This window comes from Rhopilema esculentum, chromosome 6 (genome assembly GCF_057945365.1).
Source record: "Rhopilema esculentum isolate cy_ngs chromosome 6, ASM5794536v1, whole genome shotgun sequence".
In the NCBI taxonomy this organism is placed as follows: domain Eukaryota; kingdom Metazoa; phylum Cnidaria; class Scyphozoa; order Rhizostomeae; family Rhizostomatidae; genus Rhopilema; species Rhopilema esculentum.
The window spans coordinates 1,761,913-1,789,012 of record NC_142820.1 but is presented as its reverse complement, the minus strand read 5'-3'; the positions used below and the strand labels follow the sequence as shown (position 1 = coordinate 1,789,012).

Below are 27,100 nucleotides of genomic sequence, written 5' to 3'. Positions count from 1 at the left end.
GCTCAGGAGCAGCAGTAGCAGCAATCCATCCTTGAACAGGTCTGACGTCCTGAAACAAAATTCAAAATTAATTACATCCGTTGAGACTGTTTTTCTATATGTTGCTTTGTGGAAATCCCCTGAAATTTTGTCCGCATAAAACTTTCTTTCAAAGTCGTTTCTTTATATTTGATATTTGAATAAGCATCAATTAATTCATCTGCGATCTGTGGTGATATGCTCTTTTGTGAATGTAATAATATAAATATTTCTGAAAACTCGTACTTTTTGTGATTTTGTTTACAAAAGATTCGCTCCATATATTGTTTTCGTAAGCTAATTGTTATGTGCGTAAATTTAATAGCTTGCAAAAATATATGATTATGATTCTAGACGCAGTGATTTGATTTTGTAGAATGAACCCACAACGAGCCTAGGTTACCGTAAATCCTCGGCTGTGGGTCTCCACTTTAACCAGCGCCTCTCCATTACAGAATCAATTAGCAGAATTCTAGTTATCAACGTTTTTTCAAACGTTAGCTCGAAGAGTGTGTACTTTTACTGAACCCTCTTTCCCTGTTTTTATGCATCGCCGGTAATGCGTTGAATTTTTCCAAGAAGTTGTGTCTGTGCCTGGGACAAACCCAGACTAATGGACAGGGCTATGTATTTTAAAAAGCATTTACCTCTTGGTTTTAATGCTTTGGGGTGGGGAACCTCTATAGGTTTTCAGGTACGGGGACGTGCCATTTTTTAGGGGTACCTACTTTCCAAAAAAGTGCAAAAATAACAGAATCGCCTTTTTTGAAATATGTGCACAATTATGGGTACTATTTGAAGAAACATGCAAAATTATGGGTACAATTTCGGGACAATATTGCAAAATTATTAGGAGCCAATATTTTTCAAAAACTCAAGCCTACGATTTTCCGACAATAAAACATCTTGTATCATATATAATTTTATAAAAATTCATCACGGCCATTAATCTAGTAGCTAGAAGAACAATCCATTGATTATTTCTAAGGTAATTGGTGGTACAAGAGGTCGACCGATTACACTATTGACAAGTCATTCATGATAACAACATAATAATTGGAACTAAATGTAACCAGTTAATTTTCTTTTTTATCTTTCCTTTCTTTTTTGATGTTACCACATATAGTTTGCTTGATTATTTGGTACTGGCAAATATTGCATCAGGTTATCAGTTACGTTCAAGGAGATCAGGTAAAACGAGATCCAGAATGTACCATGTCTTGTGTTATCAATTCTTCTTTATGGAAGCTAGACATAGAGCCACAAAGCAACTGATATAATACGATGGGTGCCATAGCCGCAAACGGCAGCTCTCATTATTTTTTTGCTGCTATTTTTTGCTGTGCTGTCGTGAAGTTTTAGCAGCTCTGGTACCAAGGGCAGCATTCCATATGAAAAGTATTAGACGCATGTTAAAAATTTCTTATCTGAACAGAATTTTAAATGAAAAAATTAAGAAAAGATCTGAAGAAAAAGATTTTTTGTCAAGCTGAAAGCGAGAATACAACTGCATCTTATGGGGCTTATCTCAAGGATGCATGATGAACTTTTCCAAGAAGTTGTGTGTGAGCCTGGGACAAACCCAAACTAGTGTATTTAAAAAAATTATGTATTTGAATGCACATGATTTAAATGCTTTGGGAATGGGATACCTTTATAGGTTGTTAGGTACAGGGATGTGCCATTATTTAGTGGTGCCTATTTTCTAAAAAGTGCAAAATTGTCGGCATCACTTTTTGAGATATGTGCAGAATTATTGGTACCAATTGAAGAAACATGCAGAATTATTGGTACAATTTTGGGATATATTGCAAAATTTTTCAAACAATCGGTCTTAGAACCGTACAACGGACCAACTTTTCAGAATTATAGCTTAGTCAGGGGGCGACTGGTAAAAAATATTTGGGACCCCACTTATCCACTAAACTAATGTCAATCGTTCAGGAGCCGAGTTGCATTAGCCTGTGCTCTTCTAACTTACGGTGGCTTGTAGTAGAGGGATTGTAGTAGAGGAATTTTAGAGGCTGTCATAACTCCTGCATACCACTGAACCTGTGCCCTATGTTCCAAAAGCAGCTTTGCCATGACAAAGGGATTTGCCAAGAGCGGCTTCTTGTTCATTCTATTTTACTATCTGTGTGGATTATCAAAAATGGTTCTAAGTTACAGTGTTTACCAAGATTTGAAAAAACTGGACATGTGACTGGTCATTATTTAAATTTGCTACCTGTAAGGGCTATTTGTGCAACATGGAAGCGAGACTATAATCACAACATGTTTTCTCCAAAGATAAAGTAATATGTATGCACCCAGGCCTCAGTAAATGTCTTTCTATACACGCTCTAACATATGTCTGTTATATGCTAAGGGACGTTACACAAAACCCTAAGTTGAATTGAATTTCCCTACAATAATACAATGCATCTAAAAGCGTCAAAACCTCAAACAGATTTGAATATGAGATAAAGTATTGGAATCTGTCCTGCAAAAATTGAACCAAAGACTGCAAAAGCAGTTACATAAAGAAACAGAGTGAGATGGTGAATGTTGGAAAACGTGTGCTTATTGTTACAAGGACATGAGCAAAAGTGACTCCTTCCTTTAACATAGGTATCCTGTCGCTGTGTACGATGAATGCCGGTGTCGCCGGTACTCTTTTTATGCTTTGTAGGCAGGCACGTAAATAATAAGGGGGCGTGGGGGCGTGACGGGAGTCACTTTTGCTCATGGTTGGAAACCCCCCCAAAGGTTGGAAAATCCAATTGCAGTTTGAAACTTAAAAGTTCTCTTGGAATTTTTTCTAACTATTATGACCAAATATGTGAATTTTATAGCTTAGGATTTTGGGATTTTAAATGTAAAAATCTTAAATTCAAACTCTGGAGCAGGCACATCTTCTAATTGTTTTTTATTGCGAAGGCCTGTCTCCACTGGATCTCAAATTGCACCATTGCATCGTTTTTTTCCTTTTTGACAGGGGTTAAGTTGAATTAAATTATTTTGAATAGGCAAGGTGAATTTCTGGATAAGAAGTTTAAATTTTACCATCAGTATTGATTGAGCCTGAAATTTTGAAAAATCATTGCCTGTATTGATCAGAACAATTGAAAGTGGGAATTTTTTAAGAAACAACGAGTAGCCATTTCAGTTGAAAACATTAAAAATCTTTTATTGCTAGAAATTCTCAACGGTTCTTAACGGGTGTATGCTAAGTTCCCATTGCACTTTGTAGACCTTTTTGAATCCTATCATAAATTGCTATGATAATGCTAATGAGAAGCCACAAAACATAGTATTTGATCAAAGAAGAGTGTGTTATCTTACGAATCGGGCACATGCACTTGCCCTCAGATCACCCTTTTCAGTTCCAAAGAACAAAGGACATTTAGCCCTTTGAAAATTGTTAAAATTTTCCTTCAATCAAGAACAAAAGATGAAATGGTCAATTCCTTGATGCTTCTATATTGTTAAAATTATATTTTATATAAAAATGATCTGCAGCAAGCAGCTTTAAGATGGGCAAAGCAGAAAATAAACAGAATTGCTGTTAATTGAATTGAAAGAATATTACTCTTTATCATTAAACTTATCCAAAATCTAGACTAGTATGGCTTTGATGTTGCTTTATATCTTACATAAAGATTAAATGTTCCTGTTACGTTAATCAAAATTTAGAGATTTCCTTTATTTTCTTAAGTGATTTTATGCTTAAGACTAATTAATATAAGTAAAATGTTGGTAATTATACAGAACCTAAAAATCTGGAATAAGGTTATTTCCAAATCAATTTAGTAGATACAGAAGATTAACAGGTTGAAAGAAAAAATCATAAGGTAAAGTTGGAATTTTCAATCTTCCACGCCCCCACAAATTTAGCCACTTGTTTACGTCTCTGTTTGTAGGCAGTTTCATAGCGTCCGCTACGCCCATGGGTAGTTCTACTTCATATTTGAGTTGCTTTTGGAATTGAAACCGTTATAAAGTTTTCAATATTGACTGATGCGATGATCTTGGAACCTTTCACCTACAGCACCTGGGGACCTGGGGACCTGGGGATCTGGGGACCTGGGGACCTGGGGACCTGGGGACCTGGGGACCTGGGGGCAGAAACGCCGAGCCGCGGAAATTATTTTTTTTGCGACAAATATAGTTATTCTTTGTTAACTTGCTTTTTGGATTTTGCTTCAATTGGAAATGGTGGTGCTAGAAGAAAAAGTTTCTGAGATCGATAGGTTAATTTGCCATTTAGCAACCTTTTTTAATAAGATTTTTTAAACTCACCCTCCACAACCATTTCAAACGGCCCTTTGAAAGAATCATAATGGGGACCTCACTGAACGAAAATCTGCCTCCTGTATTGGGTAATTGGTTGGAAGTTACTACAGCATATATCTTAAAGTTCTATTAAACCATAAAAGATTCCCAAAATCACTAACAATAAAGCTCTCCTAAAGATCGCTGATCTGATTAAGAAATAAAAAAACATTTCATGATGAAAAATAATTATTTCACTTGGTAAACAACAAAGCAAAGGTCAACAGCGAATCGCACGAAATTACATTTGGTCCAGATACCTGGGCACTTGGCACAGACCGAGCCATTATATTTATCATTGCTCATGATAAATGAGGAAATAATGCTACTCAGGGCCTTGGAATAAATGACGTTGGGTCCAGATATCTGGGCACTAGGCCCATAGAAACATGTCAATTATAATTACTCATCAATATCGTCTCAATTAGAGATCACTTAATTCCAAGAGTCTGGCGTACATTTGAAAATGGTGACTTCCAAACAAGATACAATTTTGCAAGAAACAATAGAACATCTCATCCTTGACAATCACTATTTCTGTCCAGACCTTTCCAGCGCAAGACTTCTTATTCCTAATTACAATTTACCCCAACACACACGACCAGCCCCCCGTAGAGGGGTGGCCCCGCACATAAGAGGCTCCCACCGAAAAGAGGGTGTGGGGTGCTCCCCCACAGAGGCTGCGAGAACCACGCTCTCTGCCATCACAAAATTCTTCCTCAAAAAAATGTGCTAAAAACACTCGCACTCCTGCAGAATTCAGCGGAAAAATCACTCGCGCTCCCCGCCCTCTAGCGCCTGTGACAGGAGTGCGAGTAAAAATCCCGTAGAACCGCGAGTGATTTTTTAGTCTGTGGAGTCTTCCTATGAATTCTAGCCCTTTTATTACCTAGAGGTGGTGGATTAAAGGGGGGGGGGGGGTAGTTGCCCCTCCCTTACCGAGTTGAAGCAAGTCTGACGCCACTTTTTGCAAATTTTGCTCCCCTTTTGAAGAATGAGAATCAGATGAAAAAACTCTAAGGCTAATTTACTTCAAGGATTACCTCAAAGTATGCAACAATTATTGTGATAATTTCCTTACAAAGTGAATGGAGAGCCTTTTGTCAGTAGTTAGAGTCTAAAGTTGTTGTTTACAGCGTACACTCGTCACCAATTTCTAAACATTTTTTAGCGCCCCCACTAGCAACTGACCCTCCTTCAAATTTGCTCTGGATCCGCTCCTGCTAAGAATCCCAACAGCAATAGCCACACCGACATTCTGGTCATGAATTTCTGAAAGGTCTTTGATAAAGTGGATCATGGTATGCGTGATTCCTAAACGGTGTTTTTATGTAGCAGTTTAGGGAGAATGTACAAATGGCACTTGGTGTAATGCAAGGCCCAGCTCTGTTCTTGTGCCATGTAAATGTCATCCTAAAACAGCTCAACCAAGCTTGCGAATTATTCGCAGATAATTCATTAATGTAGTGAAGTATTGTGAAGTATGGAGTTTCATTTTATAAATGCTGAGTTGCAAGGTACATGCAAAACAACTACCTTATTATATGCTCAAACAATTTAACATTCGATGTCGACATTGAGGTGCTAATAAAAGCAATCGCTGGCCTATCTTGGGGGAAGGAGGCGGCCGCTTCCAAACGTTTTTCAGGAAGTTTTTTGCAAATCAGGAAGTTTTTCAGGAATGTTTGCAATGCCTACCCCTCTCTACTAAATATCCTTTCTACGACTTTAAAAAATCCCACAAGAATTGTTTAATGTGGTCTCATGCATAAAAAATATAAACATCAACAACAGGGTATACATTTGTTTCATACAGCATTTGGCTCGAAATCTGTGTGTGGTTATATAGAAATCCTCTTTTGTAAATTTAATGTTAAATATTTGATGCGTATTTAGGGTAAATAAATTCCAATCTGACTTATTTATAGCTTTGAACAGTAACTTGATGCCCAGAGTGTACATGAAATGGTTAATGAAAATAAAATGAAACAACAAATGTTGACCATAAGAAAATGATTTGGAACAAAGAAGCCAGTTGTTGATGTTGATCACATGGATTACGTTTTCTTATCATAGAAACGAGACTAAACTAATATGGTTCTCAATTGGTAGAAAGGAAGAAATTGTTTGAAAGAGAACAATTTCCCTGTTGCTGAGGCTCCCAATTTTTTCTGGATGAATAAAGATAATTTGCAATGTAAGTATACATTTGAAATAAAAAACTTTATTTTGTTTACCTCTTTGCTTTGCAGGTGCTGTCAATGTATTCATGGCGAACAAATGAATCTTGTGTTATCGACTGTTGATGGCTTCGAGGATGTGAAGGACATAGGCGTCTGACTGGTAAAAATTGTCACAAACAGCATTTGTTACAGCATTTGTGATTTGAGAAAAGATAGCTTGATAGCATGCTGTTATGAATTTCTAACTGGTACGATATTAGTCCTGGGTCCTGGCCTGCCAACTTAGTTAGTCGGACTAGTCCCCCAAAAGCTGAAAGATTTTATACTAACACTATAATTTAATTTTGACTTTATCGCTAAATAAAAGGTAGAGTATCGTTCATTACTTATCCAGATGACATCATTCCTGAGACTTTTTTTATTGCCATTTGACCGAACAATGAATTCATAAAAAATGGATTAAATTTTTGTTTGACATTATCAGTAGAAAGCCATCTGCTAGTACTGATGATATTTATATTCTAAGGCCTTTTTCAGCCTTTCTTCAGCCTTTCTTCAGCCTTTCTTCAGCCTTTCTTCAGCCTTTCTTCAGCCTTTCTTCTCCCTTTTTCAGCCTTTCTTCAGCCTTTCTTCAGCCTTTCTTCAATGGTAAAAATTTTGTCCTGAAAAATTTCCAGTGTATATAAATTTTTTTCTAAGGTCTGCAATGTAGCATGAATTTTTTTTGAACATCAAATTAGTTTTTTCACTGTTGAGCATTGTGCTGTACCCAATGAGGTGTATAGAATACGCTAGAGGGATAACTCTGTAGGGAGGCAGTGAGGCCTATCAATTTCCGCATTGCACGGCAAGAAGTGACTCACAGTGTATGGCGTTCTATTGCATCTCGGTATTAGGATTGTTGTTTCGTGCGTTTCTTTTTGGTCTAAGAATTGACAGACTGATAAGAAAAGACATTCTTATAAAAGGGTTGGAAGTAAACGGCTCCCGCCAGTATTTCTACGGATATAAGTGGGGATGGATCAATTTTACTTCACCGGTTTGTTGACGATTAGGCCTATCCTTACCATTAGGTTCTTCAATATATTGTCGCTTTTCTGTAAAATGTATACATTTTTTCTTAAATTTTATTTCTTTGGTACTTGCTATATTCCTCCTTGTTTCATGACCGATGCCTTGCAAGGTGATCACTTGATACACCTCGTCAAAAATATCGGCTTTAAATATACGGCTGTTTGTTTGCGAAGGTATGCCAAAAAAATTAATGAGAGAAGTCATAAATAAAAACAAACCAGGTATTCCCCTTCAGATCAACAAACTCGTTTTGTTTAATAATGTTTAGGGGCTGCGAAAAAAACGCTATAGATCCTCCAAAACAACGGTCGGTACCATCACTGTTAATGTCCAGAATTATGCTTTACTTTCCCATTTTCCTTAAAATCCAATAATTTAGGTTCGTAGGTGTTTCAGATTTTCCAGTTTAATCACTTAAAACTGAATTTTTGCCTGAATTCTTTGTTTAATATTGCACGTTTCATTCAAGTGTTTGTACGGCACTTCTCCGTTCTTGCCGTGCAAATGAGATTTCTCCTGGCTTCACTTCCTGTGGTCAGGGCTGCCTCGAGTTGACCCTCTAGCGTATTCTATACACCTCATTGGCTGTACCAGATTGGAATATTTGAAAGATGCACAGGGGATCTGTATTATGTCCATGAAAATTGCACACTTGCAAAAAGCATAGATAAAAATTTTGTGTGGCTGAGACTTATTACCATAGAATACAGTATGTAACTTTTAGGTATATATTTCAGAGAAGGAGAGGTGGGTAAATCATTGCAGCTGGATGAATCATTTTAATAGAAATTTAGCAGCTGCAACCACGGTTGAAAGTTGATGTTTGCAGGGTATTTTTCCCCCTTGCAAGGCAAAAATTCCAATCTGGGCGGTATATACACTACAGAGGTGGCGCGGAGTGAAATAAAGTTGCTATTACCACAAGTACATATATGTACCCTGTGGGTTCTTTACCAGTGAACGTTTAAACAATTGTTTTAGGATCTATATCTCTTTTCTCAAAGTCCGTATGTACGGGTGGACCCACTAATCTATTTCTTTGTAATTATGGGTCTATGCGTAGGCTGATGGCCTTTGTGAAAAGTGGCTACACTTTGAGGCCGTTTAGACCCCAGTGGCTCTTTGCCATCTGGTGAAGCCCCTTGCTATTAAAGGTACACTTTGTAATAGCAAGATTGCTACTGGGGTCTAAATGGGTACCAGAGAGCGTTTGTTCCTTCCCTTAATTGAGATATATATATTTCCCCATGAGAAGTTTGTCTGAAAGTTTGTAAAAGCAGCATTACTATTAGTGTGTAGACGATTATAAATTAAGAATGAAAATGAAAATGCAACAAACAAGTCACAGCAAAGAATAAGTTCTAACCTAGTAATGTTATAAAAACACAGCAAAAGACTTTGATAAAAATTCAATAAAGACAAGGCCTCATCCTCCATAACTAAAATTGCCAGAAATAATATGTACTTTATATCTGAATCACCTGAATCAAATTTTATCTGAATCGACTTTTTACTAATTTTAACATAGGGACATCCATCATTTTGAGGCCAAGGCGCTGCTCATGAGTTAATTTGACTACATTTGCATAGATAAAAAACCAGAAACATCCTGTCTATACAAGCACTTGTGTTACGATTTGTTTTTTTCCACATCAAGTTACTTCGTTCTCCTCGAGATGAGCACCTATCTGATCTCTTGCTATTACATCTGAGATTTTAATAGCAAAGCAGCGGGATTTGCGTTCCAAACAATAGCCTATTGCGCAGCAAACAAAGGGAGTTATGATGCAATGTACTATTGTTTTTCTTCATTTGCTATTAAAAAAGCCAAAGTAATAGCATGGATGATCTGTGGCTGAAGAATTAGGCTCCTCTGGTGCCCGGGTATATTGGCTTTTGATGAAAGGTCTACTGCAGCTACTTTAGTTTGATTAAATGAGGCAATTACCACTAGAACCCTGGTTGAAAATTTCCCTGTTTTGCTTTTATTTCTTAAATTACACTCAAAATGGAATTTCATTCAAGTGAAAAAATTGCTATTAAAGTAATAGCAATAACAGCACTGCCTGTCACACCTGATACACCAAGATCATACTCCCCTCTATGAAATGGACTTCCATGCTGAAAAGAAGCTTGGTGTGATAATTTCACTAATCAGAGAATAGAGAATAGTAATCAGAGAAAACATGAACCCATGAGCATCATTTGAAAGATTGATGTGGAGAGTGTGGAGAGTGTGGAGGTCACAATTCTAAGAATCAGAATGTCATATAAAATCTAATCATGCCAATGAATAAGGGGAAAATATGCAAGTAAGAACATTTGATACATTATCTTGGTTTCTAAATTTGATTCTTGAATTTGCCATACAGATTTAAACACTGTCAATAAGATTGACAATGCCAAATTAAAGTGTGGAGGTGAAGTTGTGACCAAAGCTTATCTGAAGATTTACAAAGTGATACAGAACTATAATCAATACATTTTTGATATTTTTTGATATGCTGACCATACATAAAATTAAGGTCGGCACAGACAGACCATGCAGGGGTGGCTGGGAGTAGAAAAGTATTGATTTTAGCCTCCTGAAATTTAGGCAAAAGAAGGCCCCCACTCAAGGTTAAAAAAATTATTTAAAAAGAGTGGAGCTTATATGTTTGATTTAGGAAGGGATACCTTTTTGATATGATGGTTTGGCATAGCTTTTGGCAATACCATGTCTTGCAAAATCATTTGAAGGCACTGGCCCCTGCTGCCCTTCAGACACTGATGTTCCTTTGGTAACTTAGTCCTTGCGACTAGTTTTGGATGAATTATAGGTGCTACGAAATACCTGGCTGCCGCAAACTATGCAAGCAAACTTGTATTTTGATACAGCGGTTTGCTGCCCAGTAATAGAGCCCCAAAGTATTAGCCCATTAATTCTAATACCATGAGGCTTTTAGCCCACAAGTACTTCTATTTCTTTACAGTACAGATTCTATTACAATAGAGGGAGCGGTTTACCATGGAGATATGCAGCACAAAATCATAAAAAGTATCAAATCTAATCAAATCAAATCAAAAACTTTTTTCAGCAACAAATCAATTAATCATAAGATACGTCATGTTAAATGTTAAAATATAATCATGAATAACAATAAAGATTGCATTACAAGAAACAACATAAGATATTATATAAGATCAGCTGATGGACACATGGAAAAAACTTATGAAGAAGCTATCAGAGTTATGTGCCCAATTTGACACGAAATGGCAATAAATTAAGATTAATTTTTTTTAATGATAACAGTAAGAATAAAGAAAAAACAATGTGAAAAAGAAAAACTAGAAATCAAATAATAATGGTTTACAATATGCACAAATAGTTCGATTGTGTTATAATGAGAATAGATAGGATTAAAGGTTTTCTAGAAGGTAATTTTTCATGTTTCTTTTGGAAGATAACTGGGAGCATTTTTCAAATCTAGAGGCAGAGAATTCCATGATTTAACACCATCAAATATTAGGAAGTTTTTCTTAAATTTTTTAGAAACCGTTTGAAGAGAAAAACTAAGGCTAGAAGATTTTCTAGTATTGTAATGATGAAGATTTTTTGTTTTTAGAAATTCCGCTCCTAAAGTAGAGGAGCTAGCATCTTTATTTATTTGGAACATGAATTTTCCTGTTTCATGCTTGTAGAGATTATCAAAATTCAAAAATTTCAAAGTTTAAAAATTGGGTCTCTATTTGTAGTGTATAATGCAAAATCAGCTACTCTAACAGCTTTTTGTAAGCTGCATTTTAGGCTTTCTAAAGTTGATTTGTTTGCGCACACCCAATTTAATATGCCATACTTGCATGGGATTGAACAAATGAGTTATTAAGTGTTCTCAAAGTAGTTTTTGGCACAAAATGCTTTTAGTTTATACAGAACTCTAATACCTTTAGATATTTTAATGCTTACTTAATGCTTTTTAAAATCAGCAGGATTTATAAAATCCATAACAATTTCATGAAATTTAAAAGGATGTCATTACAAAATTTTATGACATCCAGTGTCTAAATTTTGTCAATCAAATTATCCATCAAAAGATATGGCCAGCAAAAGTATAGCTACATCTTGCAAATTCATTTAGGGAAGGTGGAGAAATGACCTTTTTGATATGATAGTTTGGATAAGCTTTTGGCAATACCATATCTTACAAAATTAATTGAAGACAGTGGCCTCTGCTGCCCCTAGACACTGATGTCCCTGGGGCCCCTGATGCCATCAGACACTGATATCACTGTATGTTGAATGTTGTTTGCAAAAGTTTTTTGCAAGATTCACTTATCTTATAGTTTTGTAAATGCATTGATATTATCAAGTAATGTAATTCCGGATCAAACAAAATCCTTGCTGGAAAATGAGTGAAGGGTGATAGAAAAAAACACCCCTCCATTCTTAAGCCTTAATGAAATTAACATGTGACATAAGGGGAGCAGAAATGCTCAAAAGTATAAAGAGAACAAAAATAAACACAAAAAGCAAAGAGAACAAAATTTAAATGAAATATGATATGCAAAGGCTGTTTTGAAAGGCTTAATTTTTTTTTGCTTGGAGATGATGGAATTTTATAAAAAATATTTGTTTCCTTCTTCTTAAGATATCCCTGTCAAAAACTTAAGTACCAGCAAAATTGGTGGATTATACTGATATACTGACATCAAGTCAGTAATGAGACCATTGTGATTTTTGAAAGTTTCTTCATAATCTCTAAAGCTCTTCCAGCGTATCTGCCAACTCGAAGTTGTCAAGTTCAGCAGTCATGCTACAATTTATATTGGCAGATACAAGGCTTAAGATAGTGTTTTTAGGTGCAAGTTTTGTGCACTATATAGAGCACTCCAGCTACTGTTTTTTATACTTGTTTCAATATCCATGGCAACCTTCATTTGGCTCCTATGGCCTAGTGTACACAGGCTACCTTTGTGTTTCAAACATTAAAGCAATTGTGTTTGAAATACACACAGACAAGAAAATTTTGAAAATTTTAGATTTAGATTTTTTATCAAATTGACTAAGTTTAAATGGTTTTCTTTGGTTGATAACTTTCTTAAATCAACTTTCAGGTCAGCAAAAATCACTTTCAAAATCACATTAACCTCGGACCCAAAACTTCCTTTCAAAGTGTAAGTATCCCTTGTCAAATTATTTTTCCCAATGCTTGAATTTATCTTCACTTAATATGTACTGCAATATCATCTGAGTTTTATGACTGTTCAAGTAAGAATTGAATATAGAAATTTTTTGTTACGTTGAATCATTTTATAATCTTATATCAATGAATAATTGAAGCAATTTCATAACATGCTGTAAAGAAGTGGGACCATAAGGCCTGTTTATAAAACTGTGTGCCAGAGTCATGCCAGGCTAGGCAAAATCCTCTTCAATGCATTGGCGACCTGAGTAACTCAAACTTGAAAAAAATTAATTTGTGGGTGACGATTCTCATGTGGCACAACCTGCTTCGATAGCAGCACAGCTTTGATTTAGATATGATGTTAATGCTGTGCTGAACTTTGAGAATGTATTGATGGCCAATATTTTCACAGCATCTTTCTCAAGATGTCAATTGATGGTTTCAATTGATAATCAACAGTTGAAATTGACTGCAGTCAAAGACAATATGCATGTTCTAGATGTTTTTGAAAGAAGAACATGGAACTTAAAGGAGCAAATACCTGGAACACATAAAGAGTGCCAGCGGTTTGATAAGAAAAATTGGGGCGTGACCATTGTTTCGAACAGTGAAAACGTGAACCAAAACTCTATTGAGGCAGTTCCCCAGAGCATCACATCTAAGTGAACATTCTGTCCAACTGCCCTCCTTAAAAATTTGGCACTTTGTTGCTCTAGCACAAGCTATAAACCAGGCCAAAACAAGCATGTGTGTTAATCTGAGAGGAGAAGCCTGTAAATCTCGTTTGCTTCATGCCAAATTTTTTTATTAACAAATTATTTAGAACATAAATTTAACCGTCGAATCTTTTGTCCTTGGTACGATTATAGGCCCCTTGAAATTTAGCCATGTTTATTGTGGCTACCAAGAGCTGCGTGCAACTGACAAGGGTGTCCTGAATGTAAATTTTGTTTGCAAAAAATCTTTAAAAAGGTTCTGTCAGATTGTTTTATGTATCAGAATCGTTTTCTTAGAATCGTAAAGAAAAGAGTCAGTTAATATGTTAACATCTTTTCTGATATAAAGTCTCTTTACCCTAGTGAGCATGCCTCACATTGATCTGAATATTTTTTCGACTCTCATATGACGTAATGGAGATACAAAGAAGTCTCTATCCCTGGGCCACTGATCACCGAGAGCATCCTCATTGATTATGTGAATGCTAGCTGGCTCTTTATACGACGAAGTTTGAATTTTAAGAAAGTAGTTGAAGAAAAGAAAAATAAAGTAGGCTGAAGTTCAGAACCAGCGGGAAATTGAAACTAGATCACATTATTGTTCAATATGGATGTCCCAGTGGTTAGGGTTGCTGGCTGAAGATCCAAGGGTCCGTGGTTCGAATCCTAGACATGACCAAACTTTCTATCACAGTAAGGAGAGTCGCCAGCTCTCTGTAATTCCGGGCGTAGGGGTCATGAGGTGTGGTCACATCAAGAGGAAGGACCAGGACACTGCTCGATAAGCATAGCTTTTCATTGTCCTAGGACTACCTTTGGAAGCTAGGTTGCAAACAAAATAAGATTCAAGTAATTGGGGCGTGGTAATGGTAATGGTGTATAGAGATAAAGGCAGAAGACCATCAAGTAAAAGTCATTTATATAGAATACTAACAGATTTATGACAGTTTTCTTGTTTATGACAGTTTTCTTGTTTATGACAGTTTTCTTGTTTATGACGGATTTATGACATGTTGAAGCTGCCAAATCCTAGATCGTAGTCCCTCTTGATCCTCAGTTACCGCGAAAAAGTATAGCCTACTTTTATTCTTTTTTGCTCAACTTAGAGTTTGTTAAAATTTTCCATTTTTTTAAGTTCATTTTGTTCAGTTTTTTTTCACTGTTGGTGATGATGGGTTGTTTGAGTTTGAATTGTCAACGCTGACACATTGCTTACATTTTTCCGTTTAGATTAAGTGTGCCAGAAGGAACACCATTTACGGCTGTTTTGAAGTTTGCTGCAGAAGAAGTATGCAATGTTTTCTCCTCTGAATCTTTCTGTTATTTTCATTAAGTCTGTTTTACTTCTTAATATTTTGCATCAGGGTGTTATTTAAAGTTCTCTTGCGACCGTAAACTTTCGGAAGAAAATTTCCTGTGAAAATAGCTTTGGAATTTGTGGTTCAAAAACCTTAATAATGCGATAAAGTTATGTCGTTGAAGGCAAGCAGGAGACACAGATTAAAAACAAAATTTCGGATATTACCACTATCCTTTGCCATGCTTAAATCAGGGCCGCGGAGAGGTTAAGGAGATCCTGGGGCGAAATTGAAAGGTGCAGCGTCCCCCCTCCCGACCCCGCGAGCGGAGCGAGCAGAAAATTTCTGCGACGACACTTTAAAATGCGAGCTTGAAATGCATTTTAGAATATTTCTTGCAGTCGTTTCTTGCAATGGTTTAAACATTTTACTTTCATAGGCATACTTTTGCAACGTTTGATTGATTCTATTCTTAAAAAGGAATTCATCACGTTGAAAATATATGAGTTCGGTTCTTTCTCTATAGCACATTTTGTATAGCCTGTATTCAAAAGATATCTCAAACACTTATAACAGTTAGTAGTTGTTGGTGACTTTTGCAAGAAGCTGGTCCTCTTGAGCTCCCATGAAACAATATTTTTGATACATGAAACACATTAAACAAAGATTTTAACGGTGAATTTCTCGTGACCAAGTCCTAAAATTGGAATGAAAAAGAGTGCAGTTTTTTTTGTTTATTGTACCAATAAAGGCCAATAATTTTGACAGATTTTACTTTTTTGAAGTGCAAAGATTAGTGGTAATTTAATGATAAGAAGCTTTGTTCTTCTTCTCGATACCAGAGGAAGATTCTGCCTTATCAGAGTGTTTTCTTTTATTTGTTACCAAACAGGCTTTTTCACTCTATAGTGCTTGAAAGTCTCCCAAAAACTATTTAAGCCATTAATTTATATCTCATATTGTTTAAAGTCATTTAAATATTTTCTTTCATTGCATTGAAAGTTTTGAGCTGTCTTGCAAAGGCCGTTATATGGATGTTAATTTAATAAAACTTCTTTCACAGTTTAAAGTACCACCAGCAACTAGTGCAATAATTACAAATGGTGAGTTTGTGGTTTTCTTTCAAGATGTCTTATTAACCGTTGTTTTGATTTACGTATAAATTTTAATTGAAAGCAAATCTTCATATGAGATTAGTTTTTGCTATAGTTTTAGAGTTAATGTAATATTTAGTATTGTTTAGTTTTCACCTTTCTTCCACATCCTTTGTGTATTCAAAGCTATCTACAATTATAAGACCTCAAAATATCAACAAGTTTTTCTCGGCATTATCAATTTTCTTGTACAAAAAGGAGGTGATGTTTTGTTTCGTTTGGCATATGCTGCGATTTGCAAGTTGCCATGAATTGTTTTCTCGATACTCTTTTTTAGTTGCAAGCCAGCTCTCCCTAACTTTGGTTGCATTTCGCAGTTTGCTAGTTCGCAGATCTGTCCTGATTATTCTCATTTGCAACCTAAACTTTATGTTGAATTTTCAATTTTTTTTAAATCTTCAGTACTCTTCTAATAATTTGAAACAAAGCCATCTACGCCCTTCTAATAGTTGCATTAAGCAAAGTTCGTTAAAAATTGAACATAACATTGCTCTTGCAGTGGGGTCGTGTTTCTATACGGCTTTAACTCATATAATCGTATTTTACTTGGCCTTAAAGACCGTTAATAGCCTTAATCTCCCCAGTATTAATGGGATTAATCCCCTATAGTAATCCCAAATAAATGGATTTTTCTTGATACTTATTTCAACAGATTTTTCGCTCACCATCTCGGATGTAACATCTGGTCGCTATAATACTGTTTTTGTAAAATACTCTAAAAGAAAAAATTGATAGTTATGGAAAAATGTTTTTGAGACGAGTGACAAGTTTTCGTTGCTGAAAGAAAAACTGAACTTTGTTCTCAAACAAGAATGAAATCGGCTAACTATCAGAATCAACTAATGCCTTGAGTTCTTATAACCACTTTTGCAAGGGGGGACTTAACTCTGCCAATCAAGTCTGCTAAACTGAAAGAAACTTAAGCTCTTTATTCAAAACAGTCTGCATCTAGAAAATCTTGGAACAAAGTGCCAAACAGAAGCTCATATAAACTTCAATTCTGTCTTCTTTAAAAAAAAACAAGACAAAACCAACCTACAAACTAGATCATTTACTTCTCTTTTTGAATGGAAAACCGGCCTTTCGGTGCTGTTTTAAGTAAAACTTTATATAGTCCTTTCACTAAGGCATCAATTCGTGACAAAAAGCTCTGCCAAAATACATTTGCTTTCAGTGTACTGACTGTAGATTCGTGTGATTTTAGCTTCCTTGTTCAAAATTGTGCGTTGAAGAAACCTGTTTTAAAAACCAGTACGAGGTAACTGTATGTGATCGGTGCAACTATGATATAGCCCAAAAAACATTGCTGGGGGTATTTATAAGTAAAACCTATGCGTTTAACAATTTTTTACTAGTTGAAAATCCTTTTTATTTCAAGATACATCTAAAAAGAAATTAATTCTTTGTGCTCTCACTTTTTTGTTTTTTGCTTTAGTTAATAATTAAAATCAATTAAATTTCCTTCCACACTTTCTATACTATCTTGTTTTATTTTCTTTTCAGATGGAATTGGTATCAATCCAGCCCAAACAGCAGGTATGTTTTCGTTTCGCATCTTCAGCCTTTCAATTGAAATTGATTCTGTTTTGCATTCATTAAAAACCCCTGGCGTCTATTGATACCAGTGGAGTTGTAGGGTATCTCAAGGTACTATTACTTGTGTTGTGGAGAGTCGGAGGGATAACGGCCTACGATTTCTGCCTCTTGCTATAGGAGAATGATTGTCAGTTGCATGAAATTTCTGCGCAGTGGTAGCTTTTGTTTATGGTGGACATGAAATGACCCAACCCTCGGGTGTAGCTGTGTTTTCTAACAAAAATACTGCCTTAAAGATAGAATGAAATGCTTTGAATCGTGCATTTTACTTATTTTCAAGCTAAGTTGTGCTCAAAATCTGCTCAATTTCCAGGATTTTCCGATCACCGAGATTTTCAACTGTAGGAAATTAATATAGTCAAAGGAATTTTGGGAGATTTTCACACTAGCAGTGTTTATAAAATTGATTTTGCACGAAAATTGATAATAATTGTATTCGGTTAACGAATGGTCATATCGAGCAAAGTAAATATTTTGCAGATTTTCTTATATTATTTTACGAATGTTGAAAAATGTTTTACTGGTAAACTTCACGAGCAATGAATCTTCGAATGTGCTATTTTGCTTTTGTTGTTTTCCTTTGGAACCTGACCCTTTATGTTTTACAGACTCTAGCCTTTGTTTCCATTTGATTTATCTGAGATCGCTCAATTTTTAGATTTCCATCCTATCTAGCATTCCTTATTGAATTTAGATTAAGAACGAGGCAAACTGTTAATGGTACGGAGGCTAGATATGCCCTATCCTGGTTAAGGGATATTGGCCCCTATTTAAGATGCACCCGTATTTTGCAACGATTAAATTGAATGCGAATATTGAGCAAGACATGAATGCAAATCGAACACGCTCGCTAAGGACAATCTTTACAAAGAAATCCACATCGATTCTTCGATCTATCCTCTATGGGTACACATCTTTCAGTTTTCCAAGTTGCCTGTTAGCCCTTTGGCTTATCGCTGAACTCACCATTTTCGTTGTTATTTCATTCTCTATTACTTTTTAAGGTTTGCGCTTCATTATGATAATATAACAGGGCTTGGGCACAAAAAGAAACTGCAGGGATGTAGGGGGGCGAGAATTCCCTTAGCTTTTGCTAAATTGTCAGTCAAATACAGTTTTTCTCGTTAAGTTTTGTCATTTGTCGGCAAATTTGCTCGTTTTTGGAGGTTTTGCCCCCTCACCTGCAAAATGAATTTCTGCCTCTGCAGACATACCCTGGGTACCAGATCCACAGACGTAAAAACAGGGGAGGGAGGCTGTTCTTACTTCCTTTGACTCTCTGGGGCTCTGGTACCCAGTGTAGGTACATACACCGCTGAGTCCATCATGACCAAGCTAACAAAATTTAAATCTACACGAACAAGAAAACATGTCAAAGAATAATAGCTCGTGTAGCCAAGGGTTAAAAAGGAAAGCATATCCTTTCGATTTATTAGCCCAGTGCCTATTCGATTTTACTCTTAAGTCAACGTTCTGTCTCCTAATTTAATACACGATTTTGATAAATTGTAAACTATGGTAAAAGTAAATTTTATGTTCTAAGACCTCCATGTGAACAAATTTTCTCGATATTTAATCCCCAGAATGACCCAAAGCCTATAGAGCCAGGTTGGCAGAAGGTAGATACGACTGAATTCGTACTTCTCAATTACAGAGGATTTCGAAAAAGATTCAGAATATCACGCCCGCTCCTTATGCGAAGCGCATTTGAATTCCAACTTCTCACTGTAAATTATGTTCAATCGCACTTGTTTCCACCCATGCCTTTGTGTAGTTTTGTAGAAAATTTTCCTCCTTTTCAAGTATTTTGAGAAAAAATTTCTGGCGTGCAAAAGTATCCTGCACCAAACCCGTTTTACCTGCAGCACGATATTTTTCCACCGGACTAAGAGAAGTTGGTCAGAAGAGTTTCTGAATTCTGCGAAAGGCATATAACTTCATGGAATATAACGATGAGAGTTAAACTTTTCAGTCTTGTTTTGTTTTTACCTTTTTTATATCACGGGATTTTTAAGGAAAGATATATTTTCCCTTTAAAGTGAAATTTCATTTCAAAAGTGAGTTCAATAATAAACAGATTGTTTGTTTGAAATCTTTATTCACTTAGGAATGAATTGAAGGACCGATAGTAAATGAGAATGCTATGCATTGACGATTAGATCAATAGGACACGCACTGTTGCATGCAGAAACTACCAGTGCGACAGTGGAACGACACGATGAGGACTGGCGGAGAGAGGTACGGGCGGAGATAGGTACGGGCGGAGAGAGGTACGGGCGGAGAGAGGTACGGGCGGAGAGAGGTACGGGCGGAGAGAGGTACGGGCGGAGAGAGGTACGGGCGGAGAGAGGTACGGGCGGAGGGAGGTACGGGCAGTTAATGGGAGTAGAAGAGCTATTTACATAAACAGATTTCAGTTCGTTGCAACCGCTTCCTTTGTATTTTAATTAAAAACGCCCCTGAGCATACTTTCTATCTGAAAGAATATAAATTTTGGATTATTAATAAACAGAAATATATTATGGTTTCCTTGCCAATTTCTATTTTTTTATCCTTTTTATTTTTTCTTTGAACTTAGAACGCTGAAGAGCTTTTTTGTCACTGGACATTGTGGTATTTTCTTTGGCAGTCTGATAGAATAGCAAAGACATAAGAAGATTTTATTGTAAACATTTTCAAAATAACATCGAAGTTCTAATAAATCTTTAAAGTCTTGGAAACCTTTCATAAATACTCCTTTGTTAGAAGAAACATCAATGCTCGACAAACACGCAACCCTACAGCTGTCAGTCGTAGAAATTCAATGTAGTTCAGCGTGTGGTCACCTCGAATGAACAATAAACACGAATGATTATAGTCAAATACGACTTTGTACATAGATGTTGAGTATTGTTGCGACGTTTCGTGCATAACTCTTCATCGGGAGTAATTTATAGGGGTTAGATACCTAGGGGCTGAATAGAGTAAATCACGCCAGAGATTAGACCTAAAGTTTTGACCACAACTGGGAAATTTGTCTTCCTTTTTATTCCATATTGCGACTGGACTAGGAGCAATAACAAAGACAAGTCTTATTTTTCATTTGCTCCTGTCCTGTGCACAATGCTTTTTACTACGTGGAAAAGACATATTTACCCGCAACTGATAAGCTTCCCTTGCTAGCAGAAAATGACAAAACATATTGGTCACTGTTGAAGATAAGATTAGAAGGACCTTTGATGTCACAAGTAACCACAAAATCGGTTTAAAAATAACGTATTGGAAGATTGGTGTTAAGGATGTTTCCAGCAGTTGAATAAAATTACCCTTATCTCTTTTCCCTGGGTGCTAGAGTCTCCATTATTCAGTCTCAAAAATATCCCAGGAGAAATATAGTTCGAAACTAGTCACAGAAATCGAACATCTACTCTTTTTTGTCACTGCAGCCATCTACAGTACTTCATTCGCGGAACGAATTGTCAAAGGCCTTTGGAAAATTGATGACCAAATGTTTTCCTTTTCCTGTACCAATCAAGCAATCGTCCAAACATGTTAAGCAAAAATCCTACAATCTGTTTTCTTCGAGTGGGGACTTTAAAACAATGAAACGAACCGAAACGAAGCGAAACGAAACGAAACGAAACGAAACGAAAGCCTCCCAGTAGTGCGACCAGAATTTTTTGAGGCAATGCAACTTTTTAAGAAATGAATAACAAAAATCATTTCCTCTCTCAAGCCTTACTGGTACATCCGCTCTCTTGTTGGGAAAGTGAACTTTTCTGCTCCATTCATCGCCTAGAATTTCAAGTTGCTTTGTAAGTTTTTGTCCAGTTTTCAGGTTTTGTGTACGAAGAATGGTACACTATGGCATACCGGAAAACCAGGACCCAGGACCTTAAGGCAGGACCAAGAACCTTAGACCATATGGATATCTTGGGCAAACCAGTTCCCTAAGGCATGGCCTAGGACCTAAAATAACAAAGCAACCTGCAGCATGCGAGATATAATTTCCCAGAGAGCAGAAAGGAGAAACAAAACACACAAGAAATTTTCTTAATGATCAAGACCAGATCATGACCAAAATTCAACCGATAAAAAACCCTTAACAAAAAATAACATTACATGCTATGAGCAATTTGGCTATCAACTATTACGTTTCATAGCAAGGGAGGAATACTTCCAATAAATACTGCAATGAACCTTAAACTTTTTTCTGGCCCCATGTGAAAAATGAAAGCTCGGGTAGCTCGATTAAATTGCAAAAGTACGATTAAACCAAAGCAACGCCTTGAAATGCTTTACTCATAATCGAAATCTGACGTGGTTTTTTCAGCAAAATGCAAAAGCAAGTAGACTACTTTTTTTCTGCATAAATCCAATGTTATTGCATTCTAACCAAAGTAATTGTTCCGAAATGGAGATGTGGTTAAATTATCATTAGTATTTTCATTATTATTAAGCAACAAATGCAACAAGAAAACACAGTGTGCTCCCCTCTTATCTGATTTACAGCGACGATTCAAATATGTTTTTTTGTGAATCTTTCTATGAGCTCTCTTGGCATCTTCGAAAAATCCTGCAACTTATACTTCAAAATGTGTGACTCTCTCTCCATCGATCAGCAACAGAAACGGTATTTCATCTCTAAACTTTCCAACGTTGCCATCCGTACTACGTACTACATATTTTGTTGAAAAAATAAGCCATGGACAAACCCAGGACAAATCCTTTTTAATTTTGGTTGTTTTTTTCTTCAGTTTTCCCTTTAACCTTACGATTGTTTTAATTTTTTCTTGGAGAACCAGGCTAGCATATTGCAAATTACCTTGTAATAGTCAGATTTGTAATTGTAGTTTAAGTTGAATTGAAAATGAAATGTTTCCATTTTAAAAGACTAAAAACATTAGAGTGCCGAAGTTATGACGTCACGTCACAAAAATTGATTTTTAGAATTTTTCAATTTTGACCATATACCCCGAAAAAGCATTATGAAATACCTCTGAATGTGCAAAATGAGTTTAATGTGTTACTAATTGGCTGAGATATGACCACGTAGGCACAGGCCCTTTCCCATCCAATCTCTGAAATTTAGTCTTGGTTCATAACTTTATGGACCAGGTCATAATAACAGTAATCCGTTAGCAAACTTGGAATTATCTAGTGACCACATCTCGCCAAATTTCCAACATCTAGCTGATGTTTCTTGTTGAGAGGTATTTTATGCCATTTTTCAGATTATGTGGTCAAAATTAAGAAACTCTAAATATAGATTTTTGATTACGTCACACTTGGGTACTCTATTACCTCTACATCTTAGGGGTAACTGTCGGTTTCGAATCTGTCTTCTTTTTTTAATCTCTCTGTAAGCTCCCTTGGTATCTTCGGAAATCCCGCACTCTATCAATCAACCACAAAAACGGTATCTTATCTGTGAACTTTCCAAAATTGCCCGGAACTACATCTTTTTCACCTTTTGCACTAAAACTATAATAGTCTATCTTGCAAACCCAAGCTATCCGTTTGCAAACTACCTATTAAAATGAATTAAAATGAAAAATCCCCGTCAGAGGGGGCTGCGTCTATACCCAAGTACTCTCCCTTGTAACGTCATACCCTGGGCGTCGAGTAGGGGCTATGCTGGGACCATAAATATCTGGAACCCAGTGACGTCACTGCTTTCACTATTTTTATTGGAAACTATTCACTTAGTAATTTTTTGTGGGGGAAGCATGGCATTTCGTCTCGTGCCTATTTTGCAGTTGTGCCTCACTTATGACCAGTACCCTTTACAAGGCGTGGTAGTAATCCGGCATGGTTCAAGTATCAGGAAGCCATGATTATTCTTCATGATTAAGTGTCTCGTGGACATTTTATTTATATTTTTCATTCAAATATGAAAAGCATTTTCTAAAGATTATATGTTTCTTTTCCTTCCTTTTCTATTCTAATTAGCATGATTTTGTTTCTCTTTTCAGGAAACGTCTTCCTTAAGCATGGGTCAGAACTCAGATTAATACCAAGAGACCGAGTTGGTTAGATTAAGTATCATTACCAAAGATTCTGTATTTAAGGTATATTTTATTGTTCTCTGAAATTAAACTGCTCAATGTAAAGAAATATCAACATGTTCCATTTGAGTTTGGAATATTTGAATATATCTTTAATATATAACTTTGAATTATCGCGGGTTAATGGATTGATCAAGGAATTCAAATTGGTTCCAAAAGGGTCTCTCGATTATCACATCTATTGAGAAATTGAAAAGTCCGATTCCCTATGAAGCGCTGGCGAGGAAGATCATAATTTTCGACGGCTTTCCTGACGTAGACAATGTCGTAAAAGATATTTAGCATTTCAGGCATCAGATCTGAACGCTGCGGTGTGTGGAACAGGATCGATCACCAGACAGACTGACTGCTCGCTACCGTATTAACAGAGCTGTGCACTGTTGAGTAGACGAACAGGCGAAAGTTTTCTAACGTGTGAGGCAACCCTCCGTCCTGAAGTCAAAGAGCACGCGTAATAAAAGCTGCGTTCCATGTGCGTAATCTTTGAGTCCAGAATAGAAGATGCTTCAATACTCATGCATCATGCTCATAATTAAGCAACTAAATCCGCAGAAGTAGATAATACAAGATACTTCTGAAGATATATCTCACCTGATATATTGAAAAGCAAAATGTCTTGAATTAGAAACAATGAAACACTTCTCGTTTGACGCTTTATTTTATCGTCGTCGTCAATTTTGTCAGATTAAAAAAATTTGTTTCAAAACAAACTATAACTGCTGCAATTGGCCAGTTGTTATGCATGAAACACCCTTAAATTAAGAAATTTACTATTCTGCGATAAACGTTCTGGAAATTCTGAGATCTACAAAACTCACTTTTATGCGATTGTCAGCCTTTAATTGAAATTCCATTCAAGTTAACATAACAGAGACATTTTTTAAATCTACGTGTCTGCAGGTGGATTCTTGTAAACGCCTTTATTTTGCACTTAGATGTCAAAACCTTTTCTTGCGATTTTACCTGCTTCAATGGCGATGGGAAACCATCGAAATCCGCGAATGGGGTCACCTTTCCTCTTTGTTAATCTTGTGACAACTTTTTACTTAATTTTTGTACCAGAATAACGAGAAATTTTCTCGTGATTGTATTGTACCAAGAAGCCCATTCCTGTGCATACTCTAAACAAAATTTTCCTTGACCCTCCCTATCTAACCATGTATCGAGGAAAATTTATAATGTTTAACAGAGGAAAAGACGGGTGTTGTATTGGTGATCGAGGTGATTGAAAACGATACAAGCCTAGAATGCACATTTAGTTAACTGAGTTCTAGATAAGACAAAGGTAAACATAGCCAAAGCTAGTCTGCTCAAAGACGATATCTAAGAACATCAATTTGACCTTCATTTTGTGTAGTAAACGGTCACTCTTAGGTTTTAGACGAGAGAACGCAAACATAATTGTTGATGCAGGTGATGCAAAGATAAGAACGGGTTGGCTTTAAGTCAAATACCTGCCTATTCTCAAAACAACGTGCTTAAATCACTGGCTGCTTAGGTTTAGCTACTGTCGCTAATTGTTGGATTAGAATTTTCTTATCTTCCATGATGTCTATAATGGGTTTTCCCAATTTGTGAACAATCAGGCAATGATTAAATAAAACCTTTCCCTAAAATTATCCTCGTCTGCTTTTCATCTATTTTACATATTGCCCAACTTCGATGTTTAGAGATCAGATTTTTTCTTCCAAACCTGAATCTTTTCGGCTTTTGGATCCTCATCCAGCCCAAGCTGAGTACAATACCTTCACCGATAGGTCAGCTGCCCTCACGTTGCTTCGAATGAAAAGACTAAAATTCCTAGCAAAAACGACTTGCAAGAAACCTGCTCATGTGCATTGCTTGATTTCACTGGGAAAATTTTGTCTCTTTGCAAAAAGAAAAATTGAACTCAAGTCAACCTTTTTTCGATTTCACTAGCGATGTAACCAATGACCGTAAAATACTGCAGCTGCGCGTGGACTATGCGCAGCTGCATCGTCTTATTTAGCATCGTAAATGAAATACAATGCGAACCTAAATTTATCTACAAAAGTCTGCAAATTTCAGGCTCTAATCGTTTGCAACATGAATTTACAGCTATTTTTCGAGAAGAAAGATCCCAAGAAAGTTCCATCCTCCGAAAATTAGAGCTCAATCATTCCACTTCTTTGCAAACCCAAACATAACTGCTTCTAATAGCAAGGCGTTACCATCTTTTCTTTATATCCTAGCATAAGTATACTTTAGACCCAAAGCTGGCCTTTGGGCTTCAAAGGAAAGTATTTAAATAGAAAAGCCAAAACAATCGTACCAAGACCTGCTACCTTTTTGTGGCAAGATTTGGAATTATGTGGCATTGTCTGCATATCCTTTGTTTCATTCATGCAACAGCAGATTATTCAAATACAATTTCAGTGGTTTTGTCTAGTAAGGCGCCGTTTCCACTTTACTGGACAAATTAGGATCCCGCCAAAACTTAGCTCAACTGTTAGCTCGTTTTTCTAGAAATTTTGCCACAATAATTATAAAGCATGCAGGAACGGGTAGAGTGTAAACATAGCAGCTAAACATGCTACTAAACATGCAAACCAGAATTGTTCTCTACATTAAGAATCCATATTGACCCCAAAGCTTCCACATTTTCGCTTTTGTTTTGGAAACTGCCTTCCCTCCTTTCCGGGGGACATGGCCTCTCCAAAATTTTTCTTGGCTTCTTGCTTGCCCCCAGTATTGAACAAATGACCCTATTATAATTTTGTCGTTTTCTTCCATAGCTTTTCGATCGTTGTTTGACTTTGTTAGGGTAGCTCTCTCCTGTTTTGCTCAATACGATCTTTGTTGCATTTATTTAACAGGCTAGGCGTCCGGATAAGCATTTTGGTTTGTAACCGTGGTGAACATTGATGAAATTTTTTATTCCTTGCTGTATTTTCCAGGAAATTTCATTTTCAAACACCACTTGACTTTTTTATTCTATTTTAATTATATCTTGTCACAAGATACCGCTTCTTAGGTTGGGTGCGCAGGGTTGGCCCAAAACAAGCTTCTCCGCATCCGTGGAAAACCCTTTTCACTCGGGAAACCCGGGGTAGAGAAAATTATGTAATTCACTACTATAGGGGATTTTAACGATCAACTTTACAAAGCTATTTATCCAATCATGGTGGCGGCTAAAGCCCTGATATATTTGTACCAAGGACGTACTTCTCTAGGAGGAGCCAAAAATATTGGTGCCACCTCGAAGCCAAATTTGAGCCACCATGCCACCGCTTTACATTCAATTCAGTTCAGTTGATAAAGCAATAGCTAGCGTTGGCCCCTCTAACTGAAGGCTGGTCCCCGGCTAGCCCCCTACCCCCAGATTTTCAGGCTTGACGCCTTTCCCCAGCCAATTATTTTGTTGCTAGAAAGGACAGTTTGACTTGTCTTTATGCTTTTAGCACTGACAGGCCATCCATGGACGTTAAAATCACTTTTGACAATATCGCTACAAGAAATTTTGTTCATTCTTGAAACGTATTAGATGAGAGACAAAATTCTCTGTCCAATGGAA

At 36.5% G+C, this 27,100-nt stretch overlaps 1 protein-coding gene across 1 annotated transcript; it reads left to right on the top strand.

Moving 5' to 3' along the window:
* The first annotated feature begins 6,414 nt into the window (after positions 1-6,414).
* LOC135686775 (ubiquitin-fold modifier 1) lies at positions 6,415-23,642 on the top strand. Its single transcript, XM_065203104.2, has 6 exons — positions 6,415-6,529; positions 12,684-12,743; positions 14,701-14,758; positions 15,832-15,871; positions 17,426-17,458; positions 23,473-23,642. Coding segments are annotated over exons 1-6 (255 nt in total). The 5' UTR covers positions 6,415-6,527; the 3' UTR covers positions 23,535-23,642.
* Positions 23,643-27,100: the final 3,458 nt, after the last annotated feature.